Below are 24,493 nucleotides of genomic sequence, written 5' to 3' on the forward strand. Positions count from 1 at the left end.
TGCATACCTCTAATCCCAGTGACTCTGGAGGCTGAAGCAGGAGGATCTCAAATTTGAGACCAGTCTCAGCAACTTAGTAAGGCCCTAAGCAACTTAGCAAGATCCTGTCTCAAAATAAAAAATAAAAGAGCTGGAGATGTTGCTCAGTGGTTAAACACTCCTGGATTCAATCCCTGGAACCCAAAAGTAGAAAATAAATAAAACCCTTTAGAGGGCTAAGATTGTGGCTCAGTGGTAGAGCACTTGCTTAGAACATGAGAGGCACTGGGTTTGATCCTCAGCACCACATAAAATAAACAAATAAAGTTATTATGTCCAGCTACACCTAAAAAAAAGAATAAAAAAACTTTAGAAAACAGTGGTAAATTTTGCATTAGAAATATTTATGAACATGTACAATGACTAAGCTAAGTGAAATAATTTTGACTTTTCTGATCCAAATGTCCCCAGTAAATATTTTAGATGAAAAGTGGCAAAGATTTTAAAGCTTTACTGATCCTGTTGACAAGTAGTTTTCAAATTTGAGCATATATCACATCATATAGAGGAATTGGTTAAAACCCAAACACCAACACCCCTAAGATTTCTTATTCATTAAGGCTGAGATTGGGATCCAAGAATTTGCATTTCTAGCAAGTTCTGAGGTGAGCTATTAATTCAGAGACCCATTGCATAGGCCAAAAGCTGGCTGCTGATCCATCCTCTACCACCAGTGTGATCATGCCCAGAAGGTACTACCTGAGTTGTTAACTGTGGCTGTCCTGGCCCTGGCAGAGTTGTGGAAATATTCCTCCACCCATCTAGGCTCCAATTTAATCTAGTGGGATCATTTTCTCACCCAGGATGGGAGTGCCTGAAAGTTGATCCTGTTTTAAACTATTCATGAAGCTTCTGAGTTCAGCGTGGGAGTCGGAAGAGAGAGAGCCACCAACCTCTTTTGCACCAGGGGGTTGATAAAGAGAGGAAAAGCTGCCAAGAGATGTGCTTGAGTAGGAGGAGACTGCCCTGGCAACAGCCAAATCCAGCCTAGGACAGCTCTCTCTCAAAAGGTAAATGACGACCCTGTATGACTTCCTGGTGTTGTTTCCACCTGGGAAAAATCCCAACAATCCGGAGTTTAATGGCATCTTCCTCTGAGCTGGGGCGACACGAGGGAAATGACTGGGAGGAGTAAAGAGCTTTGTTTTGTCATAGCTTTTTTGGAAAAGTGAAACTTGCATCTGAGAGGGATGGTCTTGGCTAGGGTCTCTTTTCAAGGTAAATTGGGGAAACACCTTGATTAGTCCTATTAGTCAAAGACTGTCTTTGATTTTAGGAATTATAGTAAGATTCATTATTGTGTTTCTTCATCAACTTCTCCCTTTAGGCTAAACTTAGGGCCAGGAGAGAAATGCTGGGTCTTTTTTAGCTTGGGGGTGATTTAAAAAAAATGATTTGGTACTCTTTGGTGGAAAGAATGAAGAGATTAGGGAAAAGAACACAAGGAAAGGAAGAGGTGATTGATCCTTTTGGAAGTCAAAGAGTAGGTGACTTTGTTAAAGATTCACAAATGCTCTTTTCTGTTTTTTACTTGAGCAGGACCAGATTTAACATAAATCAATAGTCATGCCCCACTTTCTTTTCCTCCCACACTAGTCCTGAGCAATGCTGCTACTTGTCTCAAAGAAAACAAGAACTTTAAAGTCACTTTTACAAACATTTCTAGGACAGGTCTTACTTTGAAAAGCAAATTTTGAATCTACCTTTTTTGATAGCATATGTGTCAAAAAAAAAAAAAAAAAAAAAGCTATTTTAGCCTAAGAAATCTCAAAGAAAAGAAACTAAATATCCAAGCCTCCAATAATTTGTTGTAACTTTTTCCATTCAAAAAAATTGGTTAGCCAGGAGTAGTGGCACATGCCTGTACTCTCTGCTCAGGAGCTTGAGCAGGAGGATCACAAGGTCAAGGCTAGCCTCAGCGATTTAGCAAGACCCTGTCTCGAAATAAAAAATAAAAAAGTACTAGCAGTAGATCACTCACCTAGAATGTATGAGGCCTTGGGTTCTATCCTCAGCACCACATAAAAGAAATAAAGGTATTGTGTCCAGCTGCAATTAAAAAAAAAAACACAAAATATTTTTTTAAAAAAGGAGTAGGGAAGTAGCTCAGTGGTAAAGCTCTCCTTGGTTCAATCCCCTATCCCAAAATAATAATAATAATAATAAATACAAAAATTGTTTACCAAATTTTGTATTCAAAATCTTGTGCTGTTTTTCTTAAAGAGAGATTTATAAACTTAGGTTCCATAAAACCTGGATCCATGCATATGAAAAGAGCCAAGATTATACATGGTATATTTAGGACAAAACAACATTATCTTTTTTTATTCTCTTCCCACCTGCCACAGCCCCAGTAAAAATGCATTTTTACTTTTGGAGGGAGAGGGGGGAAAGTTCTGATCCTAATTGGAGCAAAAGTAGCCTGTTGGAATTTGTCAGCTATGAGTGAAAAGTCTGAATCAGTTCAGGACCTTTGATTCAAGGTTCAGAAATTCAGATTTAATTAGATAAAGAGAAAAAGAACCAAACCAAAGGTGACTTGATGCTTTCCAACTTCCAGATATTGAATGTTTTCAATCTCCTGGGAGCATTATCGCTATCAGCAAACCCTCTCCTTCAAATTCTCTTATGGTTTCAATTCCTCAACCCTACAAGCTCCAGTCTCTCCTACTTGTAACTACTCCATCTGTGGCTTTTTGACCTCTTTCCTCCACCGTAAATGCAGATATTTTATTGTCGCTAATTTTCCTTTGATCTTCTTATCTACTATGATTTCAATTATCCTGTAGTTGGGTGACTCTCAATTTCAAAGATCTTGTTTTTCCTCCTAAATTTCAGTCCTGCATTTCTGCCTTTCTGAGCATGTTTTGTCAGTACCTTTAAATTAACCTATTCTCCCAAAACAGAATTCACTGTGGTATATTAAAATATCTGCTATCCTTAAAATAAATAATTCTATGAATGTCAAAATTTTTCTTTCAGGTTTCCAAATTCAAGTCCCAGTATTTCTTTAGCACTTCTGTCTTCCCAATATATGTCCATTTAATTCCTAAGTGATTGCAAATCTTTTCACAACCTCGTATCCATATCCATGCCTCCTTTCTGTTATCTGGTCCCCTAACCTTTGTTTCCTCTTGACACTGCTACAATGCCTACCTGTTGTTTTCCCCTGTTGTGCTATTTTATATTTCCAGTACCTTTTACGCACTCTTGACAGTTATCTTCCTAAAGTACGGCTTTGATAATTTATTTTCCTTCATTCAACAAGCATGAATCGCACACACACAACATGCCAAGTACTGATATGAATATATATATATATTTTTTTAATATTTATTTTTTAGTTTTTCGGCAGACACAACATCTTTGTTTGTATGTGGTACTGAGGATCGAACCCGGGGCCGCACGCATGCCAGGCAAGCGCGCTACTGCTTGAGCCACATCCCCAGCCCCCTGATATGAATATTAATTCACTCATGTGTGTGAATTAAATATCCACAGAGTGCCAGCCTTTCCCTACACACTGAAGCTATACCATGAACAGAACAGACTCCTAGAGCTTACAGTTAGTACGATACACAACAATTATGGCCTCTCTTCTCAAAGTGTTTTATCTGCTCAAAAATCTTCAATGGTTCCGCTGTGTCGGAAAGAATAAAATTTCAATTCATTACCCTAAATTTCAAGTCTCAAGATTTTCAGTAATTTAAATATAACTATCAAGGACTTATTGATGATTCTTTAATAATTTCTCAGAGGACATGGTATTTCTATTGCTTTGTTTTTTTTTCCACTGAGGATTTTCTAGTGTACCCCTATCCCTTTTATAATTCAGTGTCCACAGGTAGGGAATGGAGGGACACAGTTCTAATCCCAGCTACTTGAGAGGCTGAGGCAGTAGGATAGCAAATTTGAGGCCAGCCTTAAATTTTTAAAAATATTTTCAATTGTAAATAGACACAATAACTTTATTTTGTTTGGTTTTTTTTTTTCCTTTTAACATGGTGCTGAGGATAAAACTGAGTGCTCACACATGCTAAACAAACGTTCTACCACTGAGCCACAATCCTAACCCTCAGCCTCAAATTTGAGGCCAGCCTCAGTAATTCAGTGAGACACTGTCTCAAAATTAAAAAAATAAAAATAAAAAACTGGGAGTGTTGCTCATTGGTAGAGTATTTGCATAGAATGGGTTCAATTACCAATACTGCAAAAAAATAAAATATAATGTGCTATTCCATATGAAATATGAGGCCCATGGAAACTCAAGACTATTCATTATGTGCTAAACATTTTCCCTGGGAATGAGTACTGGTGATTGAACCAAAGAGTGCTTTATCACCGAGCTATATCCTCAGTCCTTTTTGTCTTTTACTTTGAGACAGGGTCTTACTAAGTTGCTTTGGCTGGCCTTGAACTTGCAGTCCTCCTGCCTTTGAGTCCTGATTTGTTAGGATTACAGTTGTGTACCACTGAACCTGGCTAGCTGCTTCTATTGCTTATGATAGGACCATTGTTACTGCAGTGAGGTGATAGATACCTCATTCTTCATTGTGCTTTTGATTTGCATTTCCCAGATGATTAGTATTGTTGAGCATTTTTTTCCATATACTTGTTGGCCATTAGTATGTCTTCTTTTGAGAAATGTCTATTTAGGTCTTTTGCCCATTTATAAATTTTTTTTTTTAATTTTTTGCTATTTAGTTTTTGGAATGCCTTCTTCATTATGTATATTAACCTCTTGTCAGATGTATAGTTTGCAAATATTTTCTCCCATTCTGTAGGTTGTCTGTTCACTTTGTTGATTGTTTCCTTTGCTGAGCAGAAGCTTTTTAGTTTGATGTAATCTCATCTCCATTATCTATTTTTGCTTTTGTTTCCTGTGATTTGGGGGTTTTGTTTAAAAGTCCTTGTCTATTCCAATGTTCAGAAATGTTTCCATTATGTTTCCTACTAGCAGTTTCATAGTTTCAAGTATCACATTTAAATCTTTAATCCATTTTGAGTTGATTTTTATAACTGGTAAGAAAATAAGGGTCTAGTCTTACTCTTCTGCATGTAGATATCCAATTTTCCCAACACCATTTATGGAGAAGACTGTCCTTTCTCCAAGGCATGTTCTTAGCACCTTTGTCAAAAATCAGTTGCAGGGCTAGGGATGTGGCTCAAGCGGTAGCGCGCTTGCCTGGCATGCGTGTGGCCCGGGTTCGATCCTCAGCACCACATACAAAGATGTTGTGTCCGCCAAAAACTAAAAAATAAATATTAAAAAATTTTTTTTAAAATCAGTTGCAGCTCAGGAGACTGAGACAAGAGGATCACAAGTTCAAAGCCAGCCTCAGCAACTCAGTAGAGTACTAAGTAACTCTGTCTCAAACTTTAAAAAAAAAGGGCTGGGGATGTAGCTCAATGGTGAATGGCCCCAGGTTAAATCCCTAATACAAAACAAAAAACAAAAAACTGTTGGCTGTTGACATGTGAATCTACTTCTAGCTCTGCTTTGTTCCAATGGTTTATGTGTCTTTCCATGCCAAAACTGCGCTGTCTTAATTACTTCACCTTTGTGGTATATTTTGAAATCAGATAGTGGAATGCTTCCTGCTTGGTTCTTGTTTTTTTTTTTTTTTTTTAATACAACTTATTTATTTATTTATTTATTTATTTATTTTAAAAAGAGAGAGAATTTTAATATTTATTTTTTAGTTATTGGCGGACACAACATCTTTGTATGTGGTGCTGAGGATCGAACCTGGGCCGCACGCATGCCAGGCAAGCACGCTACCGCTTGAGCCACATCCCCAGCCCCTGTAATGGTGATTTTTTATCAGTGTTTTCCTATAATTCTGCTGCTTTTTGTTTATTGTTAAACTATTTTTTTTTGTTTGTTTGTTTTTTGGTGGTGCTGGGGATTGAACCCAAGGCCTTGTGCACTCGAGGCAAGCGCAAGCACTCTACCAACTGAGCTAAATCCCAGCCCACAGCTATTTTATCGATGCTGACTTGAATCCTTTATCAGTATTTATCAATCCTCTATCCCTAATGATACTTTTTACCTTAAGTTCCATTTTGTCTGATATTAAAAATAGCTCCTCAGTTTTCTTTTGGTTAGCATTTACCTTGTATACCTTTTTCTTTCCCTTTTATTTTCAACCTTTCCCTTATAGATGAGTCTTTTTAAAAAAGAGCACTTAGTTGGACTGGGGCCAAGATCAAAAAAGTGGATGTTTGTCATTTTTTGTTTGCCCAACATCCAAAATTCCCTCCTTTGGGGATATCTTCCTACATATGAATCCATGCGAGACAGAATCTCCTTCCCACTCTAGAAGTCTGGAGAAACCAAATATTCCCTCTTCCACCCCCTGGCAGCTGAGGTGCTGGTGCGTGACTCGGCTGTGACCAGTTGGATGCTCCAGCCAGGGACTAGAATATTGAGTGACACAAAGATGACACAATTTATAATTCAGGCATGGCAGAGGCAGCAGTATCCAATGACAGCAGCAAGATACTCGGCAACAGCAATGTTTGATGGTGGCCATAGCCGTGTCTAGTGCCAGCATTGTCCTGACCAGACTTTTCCTGCACTGACCTTGGCTATGATTTCTGATGGCTGGCTTCTGTTAGTTTCTGTTTTTCATTTTTTTAAATTTGTTTGTTTGTTTTGTGGTACTGGGGCATTCTTCCATTTTATTTTTTTGTTTTGAGACAGAGTCTCTCTAAATTGTTTGGCCTTGTAATCCTCCTGCCTCAGCTTCACAAGTAGCTGAGGTCACAATTGTGTATCATATCAGCCGGCTTGGTGATTTCTGATTTTTTGTAAAACTAGTTCTCCTTCTAGGGGCTGAATGATCTCTTTCCAATTAATATCTTTTCTGTTTAAGTAAGAGAGACTCCATTTCTGTTGCTGATAGACAAGAATCCTGTCTGATATAAAAACGTTCTTTGTCCTTTTGGAGTGGAGGAAGGAGAGATGTTGTATGGGGGGGTGTATGTGAAGTCTGGATTTCCAGGACCCATTCCGGAAACCATAAGGGAAGCCATTCTGGGAGTAAAAACACAGAATAAAGGCAGGGCAGAAAAAGCAATCAACATGTAAAGATATAACCCAGTGACACCTGGACTTGGAGTCCAACCATTTCTAAAGTTAGTTTTGCTCTAGACTTTTAGCCTCACGAATCAATAAGTTGCATGGTGGTTTTGTTTTGTTTTCTGGTGTTGGGGATTGAACTCAGGTTCTTATACATGTTAAACATGTGCTCTATCACTGAGTTATACCTCTAACCCATGTATTTTAAAAACCTCACTTGATGAGACTTTTCTGTCACTTACAATTAAAAGCACCCATTCTACCTGATACCCTTCTATTCCACCTTTGAAAAGAAATCCCTCACTTGATTCTGCAATAGGCTTTCAGCTGCTATTTTACTTCTCTTCTTTCTTTCCTAGTTCAATGTCTCATTAATTATTTAAAGTCTTAGTGTCTTCCTCACTGCCATTTCCACTCTATTCACTGAAGTTTGGATTCCTTCTTCACTGTTCTGCTGACATTATTTCCAGTAGATCACCAGTAGTCTTCTTCTGTCTTCATTCAATGCTGTATCTCAAAGTCATTTATTCATTCACAAAAATTCCTTCAACAGAAATTTTTACACATCCACTTTAGTAAGATACAGTGCAACACTCATTCATTAAACAGAAATTTATTGAGCATATAATATAACCTAGACTTTTAGCATAAGAAACAAATTAGATATGGCCCATAATCTCACTTAGGATTACTATTCTATCAGTGAATATAGACACTAAGGTAACTATAATAGATTGAAGAAAATTGCCCTGGTAAATTAATACTTAAGCTTAGACCTAAAAGGTGAATACAGAGGGAGGATAAAAATGCAGCGAGTGTTAGTGGGAAAGATTTGGACAAGAGGTGTTTCACGCAAAATTCATGAAACTATGAGAAGTCCAATATTCCAAGATCAAAAATTATAAGGGGCAGAAAGTGGCAAAAAAAAACAAGCTTAGACCAAAGGTAGCCCCATTAAGAAGGTCCAAGACAAGGGAAGTTGCTGGAGGATTTTAATCAGAGACCTGATCAATTTACATTTATCAAAGACCACTTTGTGGTTCAGAAGGGAATAAGAGTGTTTTTAAGAAATCAGAGGGAATTTATAGGAGTCTGGCATTGGTAGTCTAGATTAGTAGTAGGAATGAAGAGAACAGAATTGATTTAAGAGATATTTTGGAAACAGGCCTGAAAGGAAATTAGAGTGAGAAACCATTGTAATTTGGAACACAAAAAAGCATATGGCCTTGCTCTGAAAGAGCACCGCAAAAAGGGCAAGACACAGGTATAATGTCATATGTATGGAAATAATAAACATACTTTGAAAGTTGCACGACTGTCTACCAGTCTTCCCACATTTTCTAGCCAACAGGAGGAGCTCCAGACCAGTTTTCTCTCATCCTAAGTCTTAAGACCATTTTCATTGCAGTTCTCTGGCAAGCTGTGCTTCTGTCGGTAATGACCACAGCTCTTTTGTATGTGTGTATGTGTGTATGTGTGGTACTGGGGGCTTAACCACAAGCACTGAGCTACATCTGAGCCCATTTTTTGTTTCGTTGGTTTTGTTGAGACAAGTTCTCATTAAATTACTGAGGATCTTCATTTCTGACACCATATACTAAAATGAACTCCAAGGGGATCAAGAAAAAAAAGAAAAAGGAGCCAGATAAACAGTAGAAAAGAACACGGGTGAATTCTATAATCTGGATGAGGGGAAATTTTTGTAATAATGACTCAAAATTCAGAGATAATAAAAGAAAATTGATAAATATCACTGATTAAAAAAAAAAAAAAAACCTTGTATGGCAAAAGAAAAAAAAAAAAAGCCACCACAAATAAAAAGAAAAGACAATTGAAAAGCCAGGAGAAAATATTTGCAATATATGTCACATTTTAATATTGTAATATATGTCACATCTGCAGGACTAACATTCTTCCTGCATAAACAACATGTAAAGAATGAGGCTGGAGGGCTGGGATGTGGCTCAAGCGGTAGCGTGCTCGCCTGGCATGCATGTGGCCCTGGGTTCGATCCTCAGCACCACATACAAACAGATGTTGTGTCCGCCGATAACTAAAAAATAAATATTAAAAATTCTAAAAAAAAAAAAAAAGAAAGAATGAGGCTAGAAAAAAGGACAAAAGACATGAACAAATGATTTACATAAAAGATATGAATATTAGGGTCTGGGACTGTGGCTCAGTGGCAGAGCACTTGCTGAGCACATGTGAGGCACTGGGTTCAATCCTTAGCACCACATGAAAATAAACAAATGAAATAAAGACATGCTGTTCACCTACAACTACAAGAAAAAATTTTTTGAAAGGTACTATTAGCCATTGGGGTGATGTGCACCTGTACTTTCAGCTACTTGGTAGACTGAAGCAGGAGAATCCCTTAAGTGTATGAGTTTAAGACAAGTGTGGGCAACACAACGAGACCCTGTCTCAAAAAAATTATTAAGAAAACAGTTCCTTGGGCTGGGATTGTGGCTCAGCAGTAGAGCGCTCGCCTAGCTCGGGCAGACCTGGGTTCCATCCTCAGCACCACATAAAAATAAAGGCATTGTATTGTGTTCATCTACACCTAAAAAATAAATATCAAAAAAAAAAAAGAAAACAATTCCCTTTTTTCCTTTTTTTATCCAACACTGGGGATTGAATCCAGGGGTGCTCTATCACTGAGTTACATTCCCAGCCCCTTTTTGAGACAGGGTCCCACTAAATGGCCCAGACTGGTCTCAAACTTGTGATCCTCCTGTCTCAACCTCCAAAATAGCTGGATTTCAGGCATGCACAACTGTGCCTGGCAAAATAATTTCACTTAAACTAACATAGGTAGCACATGCCCATAATCCCAATGATTGGAAAGACTGAGGTAGGAGGATCTCACATTTAAGGCCAGCCTGGTCAATTTAGCAAGACCCTATCTCAAAATAAAAAATAAAATAAGGCTGGGGCAGGGGTGGCTGTAGTTCAGTGGTAGAGTACATAGGTCCAATCCCCAGTAACACACATACACACACACACACCCCAAAATAAAATAGGTCCAGTGTGTAGCTCAGTGGTAGAGCACTTGCCTACCATGAATATTCAATCCCCAGTATTACAAAAACAAATGTAAAATAAATAAATAGCATAACATAAAAAATAATAAAATAATAAGGAATAAAAATAGCCAATATAAGTGCAAAATTCTCTGAAATCTATAAAATATTGTTAGATTGAAAAGATTTAAAGAAATGAAAAGTCATCCCCATGTTCATGAATCAGAAGACAGTATCATTAAGATGGCAATACTCTTCAAATTGTCAGTGCAATCTGTAACCAGAATCCCAGTGGCTTCCTTGTGAAAATTGACAAGATGGCTCTAAAATTCATATGGAACCTGGCACAATAGAGAACATCTGTAATCCCAGCAACTTGAAAGGCTAAAGCAGGAGGATTCCAGGTTCAAGGCAGTCTGGGCAATTTAGCTAGCCCCTGTCTGAAAATGAAAAATAAAAAGGGTTGGGGGTATAGCTCAGTAGTAGAGTTCAATCCCCAGTACAGCCAAAAAATTTAAAAACTTTTTAACAAACTAAAATAAAATTTGTATGGAAACTTGAGAGACCCTGAGTAACCAAACAATCTTAAATACAAGAAGTTGGAGTGCTCACACTTTTCAATTAACAAATAAACATACAGTTATCAAGACAGTGTAATATTGGCATAAAATATACATATGTAGATAGATAAATCAATGAAATAGAATTGAAAGTCCAGAAATGAATATGTTTCTCTGATCATATGATTTTTCAACCAGAATTTTGAAAACATTCAATGGCAAAAAAATATATTCTTTTCATCAAATCATACCAGGAAAACTAATATCCACATGTAAAAGAATGAAGTTGGGCCTTAACCTTACACCATATGCAAAAATGAACTCAAAATGGGTTAAAGATCTTAACATAAGAGTCAAAGCTGTAAAGTTCTTAAGAGGAAAAATAGGGATAAATCATTGTGATCTTGGATTTGGCAATGGGTTCTTAGATATGACACCAAAAGTACAAGTAACCAAAGAAAAAAATAGTTAAGCACTTTTGTGATTCAAAGGACAATGTCAAGAAAGTTAAAAGAAAATCTACAGGATAAGAGGAAAATTTTGCAAGTCATTGGGCAATTTGTTTTTTTAATTCTTGGTGTAAAACATAAAGAGAGTGAGAGAGATTGGGCACAGTGGCACACACCTGTAATCCCAGTGGCTTGGGAGGCTGATCTCAAATTCAAAGTCAGCCTCAGCAACAGCAAGGTGCTAAGCAACTCAGTACATAAAATACAAAACAGGGCTCGGGGGGCTGGGATTGTAGCTTAGTGGTAGAGTGTTCACCTAGCATGTGTAAGTCACTGGGTTCAATCCTCAGCACCACATAAAAATAAATAAATAAAATGAAGGTATTGTGTCTATCTATAACTAAAAAAATTTTTTTTTAAATAGGACTGGGAATTTGGCTCAGTGGTCAAGTCCCCTGGGGTTCAATCCCCGTGTTCTCAAAAAGAAAGAAAAAAAGAGAAAGACAGTGAGAGAGACAGACATATGCAAGTGATAACTCTATGCTTAATCATTTGAGGAGCTACCAGACTGTTTTCCAAAGTGGCTGCACCATTTTATTCCAACCAGGAGTGTTGGAGGGTTCCAAGTTCTCCACATCCTCACCAACACTTATTACCTGACTTTTAATTCTAGCCCTTCTATGTGTGTGAAGTATCATCTGGTAGTTCTTCAGATGATTAAATATATAATTCCACTCCTAAGTATATACCCAAGATAAATGAAAACATAGCCACACAAAACTTCATGTTTTTAGCAATGTTATTCATAATAGCCAAAATTTAGAAACAACCCAAATGTCCATAAACGGATGAATCAACAACAAAATATGGTATATATCCTTACAATGAAATAGTATTCAGCCACATAAAGAAAACAAGTACCAATACATGCTACAACCTGGATAAATCATAAAAACATCTTGTTAAGCAAAAAAATCCAGTCACACCGGTCATGCAGGGCATGGTGGTGCACGCCTGTAATTCCAGCAGCTCAGGAGGCTGAGACAGGAGGTTCTGGAGTTCAAAGCCAGTTTCAGCAATGGCAAGGCACTAAGCAACTCAGTGAGACCCTGTCTCTAAATAAAACACAAAATAGGGCTGGGGATGTGGCTCAGTGATTGAGTGTCCCTGAGTTCAATCCCTGGTACCAAAAAAAAAAAAAAAAAGCCAGTCACAAAACGTGTGTGTGTGTGTGTGTGTGTGTGTGTGTGTGTGTGTGTCTATATCTGTATGTGTGTAAAACAGAAAGTTGATTAGTGGTTGTTTAGAGCCGGGGGTAATGTAGGGTGACAGTTAAGTGGAATATTGTGATTATTGCACAGTTCTGCAAATACACTAAAAAACCATTGGCATGTACACTTTTGATGTACATGCCAATGGTTTTTTGATTGGTGTACATTGTATGCTTTTTGATGGGTGTACATTGTATGGTTTCATTATATTTCATTGTATATTAATTACATTTCAAGTTGCTACAAAATAGAGATATAAATTAAAGATTTAATTAAAAGATCTTCAATATCATTCATGATAAAAGAAAGACAAAACTATACCAGTATAAAATGTTTTATCTATATTATCAAAGATTATAAATTATTGGAGACAACACATTCTGTTGGCAAGGCTGTGAGGAAGCAGGCACGCTCAGTAATTTTTTACAGGAATGCAAATCATACAACCATTATGGAGGAAAATTTAGCTATACTACTATAAGTACAAATTCATTTAAATTTTGTCTCAACAAATGCACTTGTAGGGTTTTACCCTGATGATACACCTTTTTATGAAAATAGCTGCACACAAGTATTATTGCTGCATTATTACTGCAGCATTACTAATAGTTTTTAAAGATTAATTCGTTCATTTACTTATTTATGGTACTGATTGAACCCAGGGGTACTTAACCACTGAAGCACATCCCAGTCCTTTTTATTTTTTATTTCTAGACAGGATCTCAGTAAGTTGCTTAGGGATTATTAATTTGCTCAGGCTGATCTCAAACTCACAATCCTCCTGCCTCGGCCTCCCAAATTGCTGGGATTACAGGTGTGTGCCACTATGCCTGGCATTAGTAGTTATTAATAGTTGCAAAAAATATTGGAAGTAATTAAATATGTGTATAAGAGTGGTTATCCACAGAAAAGAATACTCCATAGTTGTAAAAATGAAAAATAATGCAAGTTGGGCTTGATATCACATGCCTATAATCTCAGCAACTCAGGAGCCTGAGGCAAGAGAATCACAAATTCAAGGCCAGTCTCAGCAACTTAGTGAGGTCCTGAGCAATTTAGTGAGACCCTGTCTCAAAATAAAAAATAAAACAGACTGGGACTATAATTCAGTGGTAGAGTGCCCCTGGGTTCAATCCCTAGTACCACAAAATAATAATGATAATGATAGTAAACATATAAAATAATGATGATGATAATAATAATAATAATGCAGAAGTTACCTATAAACATTATTTCAGATTAGAAGAGAGTCCCAGAATTTTTTTTCTGGTACTGGGGATTGAACCCAAGGGCACTTTACCTCTGAACTCCATCTCCAGCTCTTTTTTATTTAATTTTAAATTTTTGAAACAGGATTTTGCTAAGTTGCTAAGTGAAAAAAAAAAATGCAAGAATATCTATCTGTGGGCCGGGGATGTGGCTCAAGCAGTAGCCCGCTCGCCTGGCATGCGTGCGGCCCGGGTTAGATCCTCAGCACCACATACAAAGATGCTGTGTCCACCGAAAACTAAAAAATAAATATTAAAAAATTTTTTTTCTCTCTCTCTCTCTTAAAAAAAAAGACTATGTATTTAGGAGATGCTATCTTTGGTGTAAGAAAAAAAGGAGAAATGAAAAAATGATTTACTTGTGAAAAGAACACAGGAAGTATGAACCAGAAATAGAGGAGATTTATTACCTACAGGATGAAGATAATAGGAATGGGGTAGAAAGGATAGTACTTGGGTGGAATGAAATAAAAGGATGATGGAGGAGGCGTGACATTTCTCTGAATGTAGCTTTCACAGCTCTACTTGATAAGTATGCTAATACATAACTTGCTGAAAGATTCATAAATGCAGTAAGAACAGGTAGAAAATACCAACATTTCAACATTTTTCTCCAAATACATAAATTTGCTGCCTCTTCACTTTCAATCCTTTTTACACCCTCAAGCAGAATATTAAGCTGAGGATATAAAAAAATGGTCTTTAGCCACTTGCTTTTTGCAATGCCTGTTAGGAGGTTTCTCTTTGAAGCATGAAATACCACCTAGGTATTGTTCAATTTTGTACCATAATCATAATTGAGACGAAGACCCATTTTAATAACCTTTTACATCTGTTCTGTCATCCCATATATTTTTGTTGTTGTTTTTTAAGAAAATCTGGTTAAAAAATAGCATCTTTTATTTTTTTTAAATTAATCTGTTTATCAGAAATTTACAATGTCTATTCATTCCATCTGCGCAGGAGCTCAGCTGGTGGCCATGAGAACCCAAGGTAAAAGGTGTTGAATGCAACTTCCTTGTTACTACAGAGTTGTGGTCAAGTCCCAAGGTGAGGACAAGGGTCAGTAAGTATCGAGTATATTCTCAAGAGTCGCAACAATAGGAACCAGAACTCTCCCACATCTTTTTTGATGTTCTTATTGCTGTTTCTTGTCTCCCCCACCTTTTTTTTTTCTTAAATAATCTCTCTCACATATTATAAAGAGGAGGTCTAGTCAACCATATGTCCACCAACTCCCACCCTTCACCCCACCACAGTACCCATAAAGAATGGGCCGGGGCCTAGGATGTGTATAGCTCAGTGGTGGAGCCCCTGCACCACAGTTTAACATGCACAAGGCCCTGGGTTCGATCCCCAGAACTGCGGGGGAGAAAATAAAACAAAGAAACAGACTGGCAGAGCAAATAGGAGTAGTCATTATTGGCCTTTTGGAATCTATATTATTAACTTTAGCAATTTCATAAGTGCTTCTTTTTTTAAATTTTTTTTTTTAGTTGTAGGTGGACACAATACCTTTATTTTACTTTTATGTGGTGCTGAGGCTCAAACCCAGTGCCTCACGCGTGCTAGGCATGCACTCTATCACTAAGCCACAACCCCAGTGCCATCATAAGTGCTTCTTTTTTTTTTTTTTAAATATTTTTGATATTTATTTTTTAGTTATCGGCAGACACAACATCTTTGTTTGTATGTGGTGCTGAGAATCGAACCCGGGCCGCACGCATGCCAGGCGAGCATGCTACTGCTTGAGACACATCCCCAGCCCATAAGTGCTTTTCCTGGAGGGCAGGTAACTGGGAATTGAACACAGCGACACTCTCCATTGAGCTACATTCCCAGCCCTTTTTATTTTTATTTTGAGACAGGGTCTCACTGAGTTGCACAGGCTGGCCTCAAATTTGTAATCCTCCAAGTCGCTGGAATTATAGGAATGTGTCACTGTAACTTGACACTTTTAAAATAGATCTTCATGATTTTTTGCAACCCTTGACCCCATTTTGGTATTATTATTATTTTTAATACTTTCAATCCACTTTCCTCAGCCTCCCAAGTCCCTGGGATTACAAACGTGCCACAGCACCAGGCTCCACGCAGTATTGTTACACACACACACACACACAAAAAAAAAAAAAAAAAAAAAAACTAATAACTTGTTAAAACAAGTTTTTTTTTTTTTTTTTTTTTTTCCTAGGAATATGACAAATCTGGAGTCGTACCTGAGGAGGTAACTGCTGCTGGCTAACAGGGCAGAGGTGTGTGTGACCATGGAAGACGCAAACCCGTCTAGCAGTGTCGATGTGGACAAAGGCTTTGCCATTGCATTTGTTGTTCTTTTGTTTCTATTTCTGATAGTGATGATTTTTCGGTGTGCCAAGTTGGTGAAGAATCCGTACAAGGCAAGCTCCACAACCACAGAAACACCTCTGACCTGAAGTATGATAAAACCTGGGACACCCGCTTACAAGAGATTTGAAATATTTTATACAGCCTTTATGATCCAGACCTTATATTATCTCACCTCCCCATTTCTCGGCCTTCTCACTCTTGCATTCCACAATGGATATAGAGAATGAGTTGAGAATAATAAAAAGAGATGAAACACAAGTCAGTTTATATTGTTCCTCTTCAGGGAAATGGTTACTAAAGTGGGACAGAAACAGGTTGAACACATTGGTTTTAGTTGTCTAGACATTAATGTCCTAGGCCGGATGCAATGGCACATGCCTGTAATCTCAGCGATTTGAGAAGGCTGTACCAGGAGGGTCACAAGTTCAAGACCAGCCTCAGGAACTTAGTGAGGCCCTAAGCAACTTAGTGAGAACCTGGCTCAAAATTTTTTAAAAATGGGGGATTTGGCACAGTGTCTAGGTGACCCTGGGTTCAATCCCAGTACCGAAAAAAATTAGAATTAAAGTCTTTGGGATGGGACGGTAGGCCATAATTTTATGATGTAACATAATATCATGTTTTGTAGGGCCCATCTAAAAGTAGAAGCTCACCTGCAAGTAACAGACTCAAATGGTTGCTTTAGTTATACAAACAGGAACTGATTGTCTTAGGAGAAGATTATAACAAGACATTTTTAATGTATGAGGTTTTGTAAAATTTGCTGCTCTTTTGAAGTAGATAGAATTCTGTGGTAGAGGAGAACCAGTTTGCCTTGGTTGAATCCCATAATCTCTCTCAGCCAAAAATTTCTTGTTGCCTACTCTCCAAAGTCTGAAGTTAAGAAAATCTGGTAGAATGGGATATGGGTCAACTGTTAGGGAAGTCCACAAAGGAATTCACTAGAAAGAAGGGCATCTAGGCTGCTTACCAAAGTTTAACAAATATTAGTCTGAAGATGACTGGTTCTAGCCCAGCAAGTAATGAAGAATTAAAGCCCTCATATCCAGCCATGCTGATCAAATATTCTAGGCAATAGAAAGCTATTATATGAATATGAAGTGATAACCATAACTTTAGAATCTAAGTGTGGGGCATCATCTATGCTTATGCAGGGACTTGGACCAGAAATTAATCAGAGAAGGCATTTATCCAATGAGACCAGGCTAGACCTGTCTTTAACAGCAATAGGGTGCAGTCAGTCCTCTGCATTCCACATTCTTGGATTCACCCAACTGCTTATCACAAATATTCAGGAAAAAAATTGTGTCCATACTGAATAAATACAGATTTTTTTTCTTGCATTATTCCTAAAACAATTCAGTATAACAACTATTTGCATAGCACCTACATTGAATTAGGTATTATAGATCATCGAGGTTGAGTGTAGATTATATGCAAATATTATTCAATTTTATATAAGGAACTTGAACATCCATGGATGTTAGTATCCACAAGGGTCCTGGAACCATTCCCCCACATATACTTGGAAATAGCTATTGTCCCCTCACTCTCAATCCATGATTTCACTTTCTGTGGTTTTGTTTACATGTGATCAAACATGGTCCAAAAATATTAAATAAAAAATTTCAGAAATAAGCAATTCATAGTTTTTTAAAAAAAATAAGGACTTACTTATTTTAAGAATGGACACAATAGCTTTACTTTATTTATTTATTTATTTTTATGTGGTGCTGAGAATCAAACCCATAGCTTCACACATGCTAGGCAAGTGCTCTACCACTGAGCCACAGCCTCAGCCCTAAATGCTTTCTTTAAGTAAAAAAGATAAAAGTTCTCAACTAAGGAAGAAAAAAGTGAATAAGTGAATAAGAAAAAAGTGAATCAGGTGCTTGCTGATAGTTTTAGGGCGGCAGTTCACTGCAGTGCTCCGGGGACCGAGGCTCACTCCGAGGCCTTGGAACGTCTCAAGGTGCGCACCCCCTAGAGTGGCTTTCCAGCCCAGAGCCCTGGAGTGAAGGCTGGCTTCAGAATTTCCAGCAGTCTGGTCTTGTGATCTGGTCGGGCACTGTCATCTCGCTGGGGAACTCCAAAATGTTAGACCAGGACGCAAGAAAAGACCACTGACTCCAATTAAAATCAAATTAAAGCAAGCTTATTATTTCAACTGGCCGGGCTGCCTCTCCCTCCCAAAACGGCGGGAACAAGACAGCACCCCAGCTTTCCTGCAGCCCAGTTTTATAGTCCAGAAAGTTACACAAAGGGGGGTTACAGATAATAGAACTCTGACGAGCATCGCACTAATGGTAGTTTACATTTTTTGCTGGCCCCAACATCAAAATTTATGAGGACCATTAGAGCCTCAGAGAGGGTCGTTGTCTGGCCAGGGAAGGCCAAGATTGATGAGGCCTCACTAAAGTTTGAGAGAGGGCTGCTGTCTGGTCAGAGAGCCAGGCATGGGTGAGTTCAAGGCACGGGCAGGCATTCCAAGCAGGTTCAGAATTTGCAGTGATTTATAGTAAAGCCAAAATTATCTTTTCATGGCTTTGTGGCGAGATGGCTCCCAGTTTTAAGAAAAGATCAGGTTGGGTCTATCACAGGCCCAAAAGATGTGTTTTAACCATGTGGGAAGGTCAAGCCAGGTGAGGCTGAGGCAGAAGGATCACAAGTTTGAGGCCTGCCTCAGCAATTTAGTGAGGTCATGAACAATTTTGTGAGCCTTTCTCTCAAAGTAAAAAGTAAAAAGGGCTGGGTGCAGTGGTACAGGCCTGTAATCCCGCAGCTCAGAAGGCTGAGGCAGGAGGATCGCGAATTCAATGTCAGGGGCTAAGCAACCTGGTCAGACCCTGTCTCTAAATACAATACAAAACAGGGCTGGGGATGTGGTTCAGTGGTTGAGTGCCCCTGAGTTCAATCCCCGATAACCCCCAAAAGAAAGTACAAAGAGATTGGGATGTAGCTCAGCGGTAAAACACACCTGGCTCATTCCCCAGCACCACCACCACCACCACCACCAACAACAACAGAGTGAGAGAGAAAATGGGAAGACAGAACGACACTATACTGCCATACTGCATGGACGAAGACTCGCGGGAGCTAAACAGCAAGTGCCACTGTTGTGTGAGATACCTACTTCCCAGTGGCCACAGCTCTCACCTATCTCACTTTGCTTGATTACATAACCTTCCAGGTGCCTGCAAACCTTTGGGTTTTTAATCACACCAAACTGCTTTTGTTTTGATTCTGAGATCACTCAGCTCCGTTTGGATTACGATCTAATTTCCCTTCAGTCTGACTGTAGGAAAGGATTATTTAGCATTCCATTGTTTGAGCCTTGTGGTATGATTTCTCACAGTCAAGTACTGAATAGAGAAGGGCTGTGGTTTTCCAATGTACTCAGTGGATTATAGGAGTAAATGTGTTGAGCACACTTGAGTATTCCAATTGGGGTACCAGTTACGAATTACTTTATATCAACAATGGCAAAGAACTATCCCCTACAACAATTTGCAAAATTTAATACTGTGTCATTTATGTCAAGGCTTAATTACCTTTCATAAGACTTAGTCTTCAGACTTTAAAAGCAAAAAGCCAGAACTTGGCTTCCTAACTATGAAATGCTACTGTAATAGAAATTATACAACTTAAACCTGACTTTCATACAGGGTGAATTTTTGTGAATAAATTTCCTGGGGAATCTTATTAAAATTCAGATTCTGGTCGATGACAGAATGCTTACCTAGGATGAATGAGGGTCTGGGTTCAATCCCCAACACTGAACAGTAAATAAAAATAATATAAAAAAGTAAAACACAATTCTGATTCTGTATGTCTAGAGTAGGACCAGACATTTCAATTTTCTTTTCTTTCTTTCTTTTTTGGTACTAAAGATTGAACCTACAGGTACTTTGCCACTAGGCTACATCCCCTGCTCTTTTTATTTTTGAGACAGGGTCTCAACAAGTTGCTGAGGGCCTTGCTAATTTGCTGAGGCTGGCCTCAACCTTGTAATTCTCTTACCTCAGCTTCCCAAGTCACTGGGATTACCTGTGAGAGTCACTGACCCTAGGGAGATTTCAATTTTTTAATTAGTGCCCTGAATGCATATCAAGGAGCAAAGCCTTAGGTGACACTTTGAGTCCATCCACTCGTTTATACAGAATTGACCTTTTCAGTCCTCTCAGGAAAATGAAGAAAGTAGAATATGATGATCCAAAATAGTATCCTGTTTCCCTTTAACATTCCCCATTCCTCATTCCCCCACATGGAAAGCTGAAAGAATAAAATAGAAATATAACTCAACCAGAGTGAGAAAGATTTTCCCTCATTCATCATAAATTATGGAACACCACGTATATCAGGTGCCAGGGGAAACAAAGATGATTTAGACAAGATCTCAAAGTTGTTCATGAACAAGCAGAGGCGACATATACGTACACTGGTAACTTACAAGTGGAATGGACTAAGGTAATTAGAGCACAGAGGCAGGAATTAATTTTGCAGGGAATGAGTGATGGTTTAGGACAGTGATTCTAAGACTCTGGCCCCAGGACCAATAGTAGGGAAGCTCCCTGGGAAAATGTAGACATGAACATTCTCAGCTCTGCTCAGATCCATTCCTGCAATGAACATAGGGGCAGCAACCTGTTTGAACAAGCCCTTTAGGTATGATTCTAATGCAGGTGAAAGTTTAAATTGATGGTCCAGGAAAACTTCACAGAGAAGATATTTGATTTGGATCTTAGAGAATTAATAGGTAGAGAAAGGGAACGGACACACAACAACTAAGGGTTTGGAAAAGTAAAAGTGAAATATGTAAATATATTGGAGAAATGGAACATCATTAGGAATGTGAAGGGAGGGATGGGAAATATGGTTAGTGAAGTAAATTGGAGGTAAACTATGAAAACTCTCAGATTTTATACTGTGGAAATTGAATTTTATTTTATAGACATAGAGGGCTGGGGTTGTGGCTCAGTGGTAGAGCACTTGCCTAGCATGTGTGAGGCACAGGGTTTGATTCTCAGCACCAGATACAGGTACATCAACAACTAAAAACATATTTTTAGACCTATTTTTAGACATAAAGAAAAAACAGCTTTAAAGCACACAACACAATCTAGTCTTTCCTTATATATTACTTTCACAGATTCAAATTCTCAAAAATAAAATAGATACTCAACATCCATGCCTAATAAGGGCGTGGGGAAAGAGATACTGTCAAAGATTTGCTAGAGGGAGAAATGATTGTTATGTTTTGAAAAAGTAATTTGAAAGCATACTCTATTATAAATTTTAAAAAGTGCATTAAAAAAACTCAGGTTTCATTTTCAGGAATCTGTTTTACAGAAATAAAAGTATTACTTTGAATGCTAATATCAACTTTTACATTGTTTGAAGTGACTAAAAATTGGAAAAAATCCAAATTTGGTTTAGCCATACTGTGAAATACTATGCAGCTGTCAAAAAGTCAAGTTTCGTTTATTTTATTTGCTTTAGGAATGTCCTCATTAAATGAAAACAAGGGCTGGGGATGTAGCTCAGTGGTAGAGCATTTGCCTTGCAAGTGGCAGACACTGGGTTCCATCCTCAGCACCACATAAAAATAAATAAATAAAGATATTGTGTTCATCTATAACTAAAAAAATATTTTAAAAAATGAAAACAAAAATGTTTATACAGGAATTTGAACGTATGAGCATGGAAAACTAAGATATTTTGCTTCAAAGAAGCCAGATGATATGTGATGAGGAAGGAGAAGAGATTGTTTTGTTTTTCTAAAGTATATCTTAATTTTTTTCCCCCTGCATCCAAAATCCAACCTCAGGGCCTCATGCAGGCTAGGTGAGAGGTGCACCACTGAGCTACACCCAGCCCACATCTTGCTGCTTTGATATCCTTTATAATTTGTACAACTTCCTTAGTAAAAATAACTTTACAGGAAAAAACCCTAAGATGCCAACTAAGTTGTCAGACAGTAATCGCAGTATTGAGGCCACCAGTGTTGGGGCGGAGCTCTGTAAAATCTCCTGGCCACGCCTCCTTTGCCCCACCGGTGGATCCTTACGAGTGCCTGTAAGGCCCTACCTTAACGCATGCGTGATCGCTTTGATTTTCTGTGCTCGGGAGCTTTGGATTTGACCCCATTAGGCTACCGTCGCGGTGACCGGAACGGCCTAGACGTTTGCTTCCGGGCCTTTCTTTTGCTTCCCCTTCCCACCCTCACGCTGCTTCCCCTCCCCCGCTCCCTTTTCCCTTCGGTTTCTCTCTTTCGGGTCGAGGCCGACCCCTGAGTCGTGAGTCTACCCCCTGAGTCTTGAGTCTGGGGTCCGGTCGGTGAAAAAGCTCTTGTAGCTGGAAGCAGGGAGGTGTGGGGAGGACCTAGGGAGCAGAGACTTAATGTTTTGTCTGTGGGCGGAGGTCCGGCGAGGGTCTTGGCTGAGGCGCGAGCGGGGGCGGGGCTGAGCTGGGTCTGCGGTGAGCGGGACGCACCGAAGGGGCGTCGTGCGGGTGGGCGTCGCGCCGAGGCGCTGGGAGCCGGCGCTGGGCCGCAGGGGCTCGGGCTGCAGTGTCTGTGGAGCCTTTGGTGGAGAGGCGCTTAGGGGGAATGTGCGTGATGTCCGACTGTGGACAGTAGCCGCGTCTCATTCCCAGGTTGCTTTACTCTGTTTACTTCGGAAAACCTTTTTGCTGTGAGCTTTTGAACGCTGAAATGCACCCCCCAAAACACACACTGTTTTTAGTGTTGGGGATGCAAACCAGGGTCTTGCGCGTGCTAAGCACACCTTCTTCACGGAGTTAGACCCCTCAGCGTGGTAGGATTTTTAAAAAGGAAATTTCTGCGTGGAAGCAAAGTAAGAGAAACAAGCATAAAGGAGAAAACACCGAATTAGTGAGTTGTAGATCAAACCCTTTCTCAGGTGGTAGGGGCTGTTTAAATTAGGCACAACGTGTAAACATTTATCTCATTAATAAATTAATGGAACACATTAAGTTGCAGAAATATTTTTCTTTTTCTTTTGTATTTATTTATGTTTGGTACCAGGGATTGAACCCAGGGGCACTTAACCACTGAGCCACATCCCCAGTCCCACCCCCCCTTTTTTTTTTTTTTGAGACTGGTAGGTTTAAAAAAAAATTTTTTTTTTTTCCATTAGGTTGCTTTTAGTCTTGCTAAATTGCTCAGGGTGGCTTTGAACCCGCCAGCCTCCTGCCTCAGCCTTCGAAGCTGCTGGGATTATAGGCGTGCATATACAGAATTTTCTTTTTAGATTGGTTCACTTGAGTGTCCTAAAACATTTTCAGTATTACACAAAGAATGTTCTCCACATGCTCTGAAACAACTTTATTTTTTCCCCCCAAACTGGAGATTAAACCCAGGGGTGATTTGCCTCTGAGCTACATACTCAGTCCTTTTTATTTTGAGACACGGTCTTGCAAATTGCTGAGGCTGGCCTAAAACTTATGATCCTTCTGCCTCAGCCTCCCAAATTGCTGGATTACAGGCATACAACACTGCTAGGGCTCTGATACTTTTAAGTCTTAGACCTGTTAATCTATAGCAGAAAAGAATTCCACAGAATTGCAGCATCAAATTCTGGAGAATGAGGAGAAAGAACATAGGTTATTTGAAAGACAGGTGGCAGAGTTTTACATAGAAATTCTCTATTAATTGTGGTCATAATGACTTCAAAGCAATTTTAGTTTCTTTTTCCATTCAGAGAACAAAAGCATGTCCTCCCTCCCTGGGTGTATTGGTCTGGATGCAGCAACAGCTGCAGTGGAATCTGAAGAGATTGCAGAACTACAACAGGCAGTGGTTGAGGAGCTTGGTATCTCTATGGAGGAACTTCGACAGTTCATTGATGAAGAATTGGAAAAGATGGAATGTGTACAACAGCGCAAGAAGCAGCTAGCAGAGTTGGAGACGTGGGTAATACAGAAAGAATCCGAAGTGGCTCATGTTGACCAACTCTTTGATGATGCATCCAGGTGAGGACTACATGGAAAATGACTACATGACTGGCAGATTTTTTTTCTTTTTTCTTTTTTTGTACTGGGGATTGAACCTGGAGCACTCGACTACTAAGCTACATCCCCAGCCCTATTGTATTTTATTTAGAGACAGCATCTCAATGCGTTGCTCAGTACCTTGCCATTGCTGAGGCTGGTTTGGACTCACAATCCTTCTGTCTCAGCCACCTGAGCTGCTGGGATTACAGGAGTACACTACTGCGCCCAGCTGACTGGCAGATTTTTTTTGGGGTGGAGGGTACTGGAGATTGAACCCAGGGGCACTTTACCACTGAGCTACATCCCAAGCCTTTTATATTTTAGTTTTTGAGACAGTGTTTCACTAAGTTGCTTAGGGCTTCAATAAGTTGCTGAGGTTGTCCTCCTGCCTGAGCTTCCCAAGTTGCTGGGATTATAGGTACAGACCACAGCAT

At 39.0% G+C, this 24,493-nt stretch overlaps 2 protein-coding genes across 5 annotated transcripts in view; both read left to right on the forward strand.

Annotated features, from left to right (window-relative positions):
* The first annotated feature begins 15,958 nt into the window (after window positions 1-15,958).
* On the forward strand, window positions 15,959-16,132 carry Ctxnd2 (cortexin domain containing 2). Its single transcript, XM_076861271.1, has one exon. The coding sequence runs from the start codon at window positions 15,965-15,967 to the stop codon at window positions 16,130-16,132; it is 168 nt and encodes a 55-aa protein (XP_076717386.1). The 5' UTR covers window positions 15,959-15,964.
* Window positions 16,133-22,234: 6,102 nt separating this feature from the next.
* Setdb1 (SET domain bifurcated histone lysine methyltransferase 1) overlaps window positions 22,235-24,493 on the forward strand; it is a 44,026-nt gene continuing 41,767 nt past the window's right edge. For 2 of the 4 annotated variants that reach the window (XM_076861796.1, XM_076861798.1), the window contains exons 1-2: window positions 22,237-22,342; window positions 23,768-24,038. In XM_076861796.1, the coding sequence (XP_076717911.1) occupies window positions 23,779-24,038 (260 nt within the window). In that variant the 5' untranslated portion in view covers window positions 22,237-22,342; window positions 23,768-23,778. Of the gene's footprint in view, window positions 22,343-22,835; window positions 22,939-23,767; window positions 24,039-24,493 lie in introns of those variants that run through there. The other 2 variants (XM_076861799.1, XM_076861797.1) reach the window with 2 other exon arrangements.

The sequence above is a fragment of the Callospermophilus lateralis genome, chromosome 7 (assembly GCF_048772815.1).
Source record: "Callospermophilus lateralis isolate mCalLat2 chromosome 7, mCalLat2.hap1, whole genome shotgun sequence".
Classification (NCBI taxonomy): Eukaryota; Metazoa; Chordata; class Mammalia; order Rodentia; family Sciuridae; genus Callospermophilus; species Callospermophilus lateralis.

What these genes read in the sequence shown, in the direction of transcription:
- Ctxnd2 (XM_076861271.1), top strand. Translation starts at nt 15,965, where the DNA reads ATGGAAGACGCAAACCCGTCTAGCAGTGTCGATGTGGACAAAGGCTTT.